Below are 9,367 nucleotides of genomic sequence, written 5' to 3'. Positions count from 1 at the left end.
AAAAAAAAAAAAAAAAAAGGGACTCTACATCTTATTAAGAAAATAGGTGATTATAAGGGAGACTCATACCGTAGCTATTTTTCCTAATATCCTCTTTAGGTATCCTTTTAATTCGAAAATATCAAACATTAACTGAAAATAGAAGTCTCCTTTCTGTTTCTCATTTTTAATAAAAAAAGGAAAAAAATGGTCTCTTTATATATGTGTGTGTATATATATATTTATTTATTTACAAGACTGAACTCAGATATGTGACGTTTAGATTATTTTCACAGTAGCAAACCTCATTAATAGTTCAATCTTCCCTAAATGGACATTAAATAGGTTTTAGTAAAAATAAGGAGGAAGCATCATACTTTAAACTTACATAATTAGCAGTGAACTACATGAGACTTCAGCTGTTTACAAGAGCCATTTTTGGTATTCTATTTATTTGTATAATTGAGCCTTGCTAATAAAGTAAGGGGTGAATTATATAAATAAATACAACTTAAGTGAAGTGAAAAGTGAAGTCGCTCAGTCGTGTCCGACTCTTTGCAACCCCATGGACTGTAGCCTACCAGCCTCCTCTGTCCATGGGATTTTCCAGGCACGAATCCTGGAGTGGGTTGCCATTTCTTCTCCAGGAGACCTTCCTGACCCAGGGATTGAACCCAGGTCTCCCACATTGTAGGCAGACGCTTCACCGTCTGAGCTACCAGGGAAGTCCAAATACAACTTAAGAATTTGACAAATAGCATCCTACATGATACCAATCCTGAACTTCCAAAAAAGAAAGAGGAAAAAAACAATATGACACAGCTAAGAAAACAAAACAAGGGCCCGGTGACCTTCCTTTCTAATAATCACTAAATTTTCTTTGCCATTAGCTTCTCTATTGGTGAAAGAAGTAATAGTTCTTCCTCAGTTTGGGGAAGGGAAAGGGCATACCATTTTAATCTCTTTTGCTGCTCTTTTTCCAAATCTTGGCATTTTATACACATTGCCTAAGTCTTTCTAAATAAAAAACACATACTAGTTCAGAATTTGGATATTTCTTGATTTCCCTTCTTCAATAGCAAGATCACCATGCTTCTAGATTTTCATAAAGAGAGAAATAATGAAGAACAGAAGAAAAAGAAACACTAAAAACCAAGAATACTGTTCATTGTAAGACAATGACTTAATGCAACCAGTTTTCACCCATGGTCTTTTCTTCACTGTAGCGCAGGACGGGCTACTGGAGGTGTTTCACAACCTTGGCCTCACAATTCTTAATATTGTCCAGACAGCTTCTCTCAGTTAAATTCCATCAGCCATGTCTGTTCTAGTGTACAGACTGAGTCAGAAGAGGATGCTGTGTAGTGGCAGGCAGGTCAGAGGACTACAGAAGGCAGAAAGGAACGTGACTGCCAAACGCTCAGAGGTGGTCAGGAAACCCACGGCGGAGTTGCAAGTTCAAGCTCTCAAGTCCGGTGGGAATTGCCCCTGGGTGCTGCCCAGCTGCTTCGGATCCATTCTCTACAATGAGAACAGCTAACCTAAAGCTGATGCCCAGAGGCTGACGCTAATTTTCTCCTTTTGTGTAATAAGGCTTCATCTGAAAGTCAAACTGACCTGTGACAGAAACTGGAAACATAGAAGGGTGGGGTGTCTCCCTTCCTTTTATTTTTGTGCTCAAAAGAAAACAAGAGTTTTTATTTTCTTTAATGCAAATATTACATAATAATAACTAGAAAGGAGACAAGTAAATTACAAACCCCAAAGAACTAAAAATTACTCCAGTAAAGCTTCATTTTTCTGGGCTCCTTTCCTACCTTGTCCTGAATTTTAAGCTCTGGCTGGGGAAACTTTTCCCCTATAATGACCGAATTTAAAATAGCTAGATTTAAATTACAATATACCCCCAAGTCAGTCATAAGCCAAACTTCTGTACAACTAAATGACTTTACATGAAAAAGTTTAATCAGCATTCTCAACATAAGAAAATGAAAGCACCAGAATTCTGCATTTACCTTGCATTATGTATTACCTCTTTGATAAACACAAATCCTTAGGAAATGCTGTTTATAAGTGATGTTATGATAACAGCTTGATATTTTAAAACTGATTTTCTAAACTAGTACAGTAAGAAAAGCGTGTAAGAGCTAGGTTCTTATCATGTGATTGCACATGCCTTGTGGCAGCAAGGGACATTTTTCCCTTCTTCCGTTAGAAAATTAAAAAGTTAAAATATATTAGTAAACATTTTCTAATGGTTGTTCACGGGGGAGAAAAAAAGCAAAAACAAAGAGAAGGATTTTGAGAAGCTCTTGAGAAAATTCTGTAGGAAGTATTTTCTTCATTCTGGTTTCATTTGAGTGACTACATTCTTTCACCATTATTTTGAAACAAGTGAAAATTTAAGGCTCTAATTTCAAGTTTTTCAACTTGTTGCTCTAGGGTGTCTGATTTTTAAATTCAGAACTCTTCGGTTTTCTTTCATTCCTGGTGATAGATATTTGTGCTCAGGAGCACAGAGGAAGACCATCTTCTGATTTTCAAGCATGATCTGTGACTCTTCAAAAGATAAGCGCAGAATGAGACCAGAATTTGCAAGCGGTTCAGAAAGGAAAAAGTGTTTTCCTTCATAGTTCTCAAATCACTCCCAAAATAAGGGAAGAAAATGACAGCCTAACACATCCTGATAGAAAGAAATTCAATTATCACATGATTTAGAGTTATTAGGTTCAAGAGAAAATAATTTTTGTAAAATTATATTTTTTTACAAATTAATTTACATTTGTGAATCCTTAAACCAAGACTGCAGAGAACATATGTGGCGCAAACAACAATTAAATAAAATGCTATGTAAACACAGGATCTGAAAGAACTTAGACAAGAGTAATTTTTTAGTAAGGTCAATGTACAAAGTTCTCAGCAGAGTGAAGAAATACAGGCTGACTTCAAATAAATACAGAAAAAAATTCAAGTTTCATACTGATGAACTGCTTTTAATAACTTCTTTTCTAAGCATAAAAGATATATAAGAACTTTGAGAAAAACATCCGTTCTCAGTGTTCATTCTCTGATCATAAGGGCCATTTTTAATGGAAATTACTCAAGAATAAGCACACCGAAAGATTTACTTCTTTGCTTATTTTCCCCACATTTCTCTCACCCAGGTTCAAACCTTCTATTTTTCTTCACTGGCCACCTTTCTTATTATTACGATGTCTTATCTACCATATGAAATAATTACTAGAAGTATAAGGGCTGGTAATTTCTTTCTCCTCTTAAGGTTTTTTCACAAAATGACAATGAATTCATATTTTGGGAGAACTTAGCATATACAGGGCAACTAAACAATGCCGCTGGTATGACCTTGCTCAGTCTTCAGAATTATCCTGTCTGCCTGCCTGCTAAGTCACTTCAGTCCTGTCCAACTCTGTGCGACCCCATAGACAGTAGTCCACCAGGCTCCCTCGTTCCTGGGATTCTCCAATCAAGAACACTGGAGTGGGTTGCCATTTCCTTCTCCAATGCATGAAAGTGAAAAGTGAAAGTGAAGTCACTCAGTCGTGCCCGACTCTTAGCGACACCATGGACTGCAGCCTACCAGGCTCCTCCGCCCATGGCGTTTTCCAGAAAAGAGTACTGGAGTGGGGTGCCATTGCCTTCTCTGGAATTATCCTAGGTAGGTACTATTATTATTGTGTCTATAGAAGAAGGGGCAGGGCCAGCTAGTTAAGAAAATTCATGAACTGATACTGCAAGAGCTGTAACAAAAATGTTGTCAGCCTGGTTCCAAAGCCTACATTTTAGCCAACTAGATTTGGCTTAGATTGAGATTATATACTTGATGTAAAATCACTGTAATTATGCTTTATTTATTTTATAATCAAACCTCCATGGGAGAGTTAACACATCAAATTGATGATAGCACCTTACAGTGATCATGAGCTGGCAGTTTATCAAACTGTTTTGTTGGTTGATATGAGAGCTGGTGACAGCAAAAACCCACAGCGTCCCTGGGTAGAAAGAAAATCAAATGAAGAAGAAAATGTGCTAAAAGAAAGAGTCTCAAAATATCTCCACTTCAAGGATCTGGAATTTGAAGTCAGTGACATCAGACACCAGATTCTACTTTAAAGTGTTAGTTGCTCAGTTGTGTCTGACTCTTTGTGACACCACGAACTGTAGCCCCTCAGGCTCCTCTGTCCATAGAATTGTCTAGACAAGAATACTAGAGTGGGTAGCCATTCTCTTCTGCAGAGGATTGTCCCAACCCAGGAATCGAACCGGGATCTCCTGCATTGCAGGTGGATTCTTTACCAAGTGAGTTATCAGGGAAGCCCCACTTTACTTCTGTTCTAGGCTACTTAAAAGTTGGTTGCTCGTCTCCCTCATCTTGCCAATGCCTGAAAAACACTGATTAACAAGAAATTTATTAAAGAAGAAAGAAAATTTTTTTTAAATTTTAAGTTATAAAAAAGAAATAGTGAGCCCACTTTGAATATAAAATTGACGTAGAAATAAACTACTTAGCTTCTCTGAAGCTGGTTTATACGGGAGCAATTTTTAAGCCTTTTAAGCTATTTTTAAGCCTTTTAAGGCTGCTCTGAAGTCTATGGGATGGCTGAATGGACTGCATCTCAGAGGTCTGACATGACCGGATATTCTTTGGTAAGACACCGATCTAGATCTGTATTGCATCAACAGAATTAATTAGTGTACTACCTGTATTATAGCTACAGTTCTTTCCATCTCTACTCAATATCTGTTTGTTTCTCTATCCAAACCTGCCTAACAATCTAAAGTTCCCCAAGGAAACACTCAAATCAGATTAATTGATGCATCATTTGTTATTGCCAAAACTTAAGATTTACTTTATTAAAAAAAAATCTGTTGGGTGAATATATCTCTTCAACCAACCTGGTCTGCCTAGTTACCAACTCAATTTCTAGCTTCTCAGTTCCTTCTTTCCTTAACATTTGTTGCTCTTCTTGATCTTCTGCCATTAAAAAAAAAACACACACGTATTTTAACTTTTCAAGGCCCTTCTTTGTTTCCATGTTTTTCTTACTCCTTTTTTTCTTATATGATTCTTTTAATGTTCTAGTCTTCATATTATGGTTATTCTTGATTTCTTTCTCCTTTTATTTTTGTCCTTTATCATTTTCTCCATGTATTTTGGCCAATTATTCTTATTCCTTTTCATAGTTTATTTCCATCCTCTAGTAGTTTTTCTTTTTTTTTTCTTTCTTCGCCTTCTTATCTCTTTCCTCTTAAGGATCTGTATTAAACAAGTTTCATTTGCATTTTAAGAAAAGAATACTTCTTTCACCAAAAGTACTCATCACAGTTCTAGATCTTTCTCACTAAGAACACAAAGTTCAGGAGAAAAGCATTTCTGTTTCCATCTCTCCTTGGGTATACTCAATAGGGGTATAATTATCATTTCTGGCACTAGTGGTAAAGAACCTGCCTGCGAATGCAGGAGACATAAGAGATAAGGGCTCGATCCCTGGGTCAGAAAGATCCCATGAAAAGGAAATGGCAACCCACTTCAGTGTTCTTGCGTGGAGAATGCCATCAACAGAGGAGGGCTACCGTTCACAGGGTCACAAAGAGTCGGATATGTCTGGAACAACTTAACATGCACGCACGCATGAAAGTGTATGAGGCATATGACCTATATATATTAGCCAGATCAAGTCAGTAAATACTTGTGACACGTGGTCAACAGAGAGGGCCAGGAAAAGTAGAAGAAACAGTCAACAACCGGTTCTGAGCTGACCAAACAGAACAATCAAATCAGTTGCCCAGCTAGGCGGTTTCAGTTACAAGTCACAGAAAATCCAACTCAGTCTGGTTGAAACGAAAAAGGCTAACACAAGGGATAACTCCGTAAGTAGCAATGTCACCGAGAAACTGCATTGCCATCTATGATGTTAGTTTTACTCTAGATCTGGCTCCTCTCAAGAACTCAGCAGACCCTAAGACTAGATAGGTGCCTTTTGCTTACATGAAACAAAAAAAATGCATTCCCAGCCAAAGTCCTAAGATTTCACTGGATTGGTCTAGGTCCCACACCTTCTTCTGAATCAGTTACCGTGGAAGGGGAACTGGAATGCAGTGATCTGCTAATCCTAGTCCAGGTGCTCCATCTCTGGATCCTGGGTAGGTAGGATATGGTTTCAGAGAAGAAGCAATGAGGGATGGTATGCTGGAAAGGCAACCAGCAAATGTTCACTGCACAAAGACAGCAAAGCAGAATGCAGACAGTGCAAAATGACAAGCTGTACTCTACTTATTAATATATGTTCTTTTTTCCAGTTATTTTGATAATTGTAAGATTATAAAACCTGAGATAACACATTTTATCTTATGCAAATCGAGTTCCTTTTCATTCTTTTATAATCAATTCCTCTAGGAACTCTTTCTGAGAATGTTCACCCCAAACAGTTACCTATTTTTATTACTGCTAAATAATTTAAATGTTTTTACTGTAAAATAATGAGAAGGAAAAAAAACACAGAATAATAATGAACTACAACAAATGATTATTTGAGAAAATAATGATATTTCTGTAGGAAAATACTGCTTAAAGACTAATTAGTGAGTATTTTTTAAAAAGTATTATAAAGTCATTTTAAGCAAATATAGGGGGAAAATCACTTTTGAAAGTGAGAACAGACATGAAGAAGCACACTTCATAAGTGAGTAACTATCACCGTTCTCTCCTATTCCCAATCTGATGATATCTCTTTTTATTAAGTACTAACTAAATAAAGACCGTACCAAATTAAAGGCCAGGATGCTAATAACTAAACATACAGAAAAGTCACCTGCCTGGTCATTTGTGGATGGGCAGGGGTGAAGGGTGAGGGCCAATTTGACAACAGCAGTTATTTACAGATACTTAAACCATACACAGGTATTCAAATAAACGAACGTTAATCCTCAGTCCAAAAAAGACATCCTGTATTTTCTTAGAGCTTCCAAACATCAATTTCAAAAGAATTCTCCCCAATCTGTAGAATACTTTTATTTTCTCTGTACTTTAAAATAGAAAGAAAATTTAAAAAACCAGAATGTTATCTGCAGCAATGAGTCATCAGCCATAGCAGCTCTACAACACCCAGGTCTTCCCCTTTCTCTGCAGCCCTTTACAAACGAAGACTACTTTTTAATGACACACATAAATCCTGGCACTGCCTGGATGAAAAGTGTAATTAATTCTGGCCTTTTCATGCCTACTGAAACACTTTGCACACATGACAGCAGTGGTTTGAGAATCCTCTGTATATCCAAAACAGGGAAAGCCACAGTCACAGTCCAGTTCTACTCAAAATGCTCTGTAAGTCACCATGGTAGTTTTGCTTCTACTTCGTCAAATATCTCTCTTATGACAAGCAGATTAAGCTAAAGAAAACTCACAATCAGCCACCTGTATGAACAGCTTTTTTTTTTTTTTAACTTTTAAAAGTGTGGAATATGTATTTTCCAAATTCTTGGCAGTAAACACATGCTTTCATTTCTCAACTTGTGGCTGCTATAGAGGGGTATTTAAACAACTTAATCTCTTAGATGCAGCTGCTCAATATCATTTCCCTTTATTAGAATAATTTTTCATATTTTAATACATGCTGCATTACCAAGGCAATTACTCCATTGAGACTTAAATTTTCAAGGTTCCATTTCAAAACACAAATAATACAGGTAAAATTTTTAAAAAGAAATTTAACTGAAAGATTTACCTTAAAAAAATTTAGTCCTCTTTACAATACTTATTTATTCTAGCCCTATTTGAAGAGTCTTGAAAAAAAATGCCTACTTTTCAAAGAAGTTACTCCTGCTGTAAATGCAGTTTCTTTGTTTTAATTAGACTGTATATAAAACACACAAATAATTAAATACACAATTCCTCTCACCTGTTTGGGTGTGACCCCAGGCATGCGAATATCCAACGCAAAATCTGATGAATCGATAGGAATTACTGGTCTGGTGGTACCAAGACATTCATTGGAAAATGATCTGGTAGTTTCTTTAAACCTTAAAGAAAGAAGACAATTTCAATATCCTTGAACATAATGGGATTTTAACTGGACATGGGAAGAGGGAAAAAAAGGAATTCTATGACTTTAAGACTAAATATTGTTGACTTAGACACAATGAAAAGATGTAATTACCACATAATATTCTATACCATTCTCAGAATTGCATCATATAGTCCAAGAGCAGCATGCACCCAACTTGTGAGCAAAACATAATCAAAGCAACCAAGCAGGCTACATTCAAAACTTGATTCAATATAAACCTGTCAAAATATACGTTTCTGTTAATGAAAGTACAGTATTAATCAATTACAATTATCATAGGCCTGTCAATCCTCTCAAGGCAGAAATATTACTACAAGCCAGTAAAAATTTTTGTGACTCCTTTATGAGTGTCCGATATTACTAGTCAGAAACCAAAAAACCAACAATAACATCACTAGAAGGCAGAGTTTTATGATGGCCGGGTGGGGGTGAGTTGGGGGGTGGCGGGGAGTCTGTGATGTGAATTACAAATGCGCAAGTGCATACATATTTAACATGGTAATTATGAAGAGTGTATACAGCTCAATGCTTCCTTGTGAGCTCTTACAGTCTGTTATCTGCTTCTCCTCACCAGTTACCTACCTTTATATCTTTTTCTTCAGGCTGTTACAAACGGGAAGGCATTCCAGTCTAAACGACGATATTGTACTTTCTCAGATTGTCTCCCCAAGAGGGAGTGATGAGTGTTGGAAATCACAACTTCTAATTGGGAGTTCTGAAAGCCAGGACAGCTTGGCTATACAGGACGGGGGGTGGAGGCGAGGGGGCTTTTTATTTTGTCTGTAAGGGGGAACTTTTACAAGAAGTTTAACTGTGTTAAAATTCCCAAGGATTGCGGCCAAGTGAATCAACCACGTATATTTCTCCAACACTCTTCCGTTTTTTTTTTTTCAACAGCATGCACAGAAAGCATCCAAACCACACGTCGCCTGTTTAGAAATAAACAAAAACAAATAAAAAAACAAACACCCACCTCTTAAAGACAGAAAGTGGGCTTCGGAAGCCCACACAGCCACTGGGAAACACGAGGAGGAGAACTAGCAGGCTCCGAAAGCCAGCCATGTCCTCGGCGCTCCGGCCCGGCCGGGAGGACCGAGAGGCGCGGCGCCGGGCGGGCGGGAGGAGCGCCGGGAGGACCGGGCCGCGGCGCCGCCGGCAGCCGCTACTTCATGGCCCGGGGCGCGGCGGGCGTCCCCGCGGCGGCCACACAGCAGCGCCGCGCGCGCTCAGCGCCCGCGGGAAGCCGGGACTTCTGTCAGGTCCGCGAGCGGAAGCGCGCCTCCCCTCAGAGCCGGCGGCGGGGG

General features: G+C 38.2%; 1 protein-coding gene across 8 annotated transcripts in view; it reads right to left on the bottom strand.

The window, feature by feature from the left end:
* PAM (peptidylglycine alpha-amidating monooxygenase) overlaps positions 1-9,312 on the bottom strand; it is a 180,562-nt gene extending 171,250 nt beyond the window's left edge. For 7 of the 8 annotated variants that reach the window (XM_010831967.1, XM_010831968.1, XM_010831970.1 and 4 more), the window contains exons 1-2: positions 9,037-9,302; positions 7,896-8,016 (exon numbers count right to left, since the gene is read on the bottom strand). In XM_010831967.1, coding sequence (XP_010830269.1) covers positions 7,896-8,016; positions 9,037-9,125 — 210 coding nt within the window. In that variant the 5' untranslated portion in view covers positions 9,126-9,302. Of the gene's footprint in view, positions 1-7,895; positions 8,017-9,036 lie in introns of all 8 variants that reach the window. The other variant, XM_010831969.1, reaches the window with a different exon arrangement.
* Positions 9,313-9,367: the final 55 nt, after the last annotated feature.

The sequence above is a fragment of the Bison bison genome, unplaced genomic scaffold (genome assembly GCF_000754665.1).
Source record: "Bison bison bison isolate TAMUID 2011002044 unplaced genomic scaffold, Bison_UMD1.0 scf7180017864533, whole genome shotgun sequence".
NCBI lineage: Eukaryota > Metazoa > Chordata > Mammalia > Artiodactyla > Bovidae > Bison > Bison bison.
This window is presented reverse-complemented; position numbering and strand designations above follow the sequence as displayed.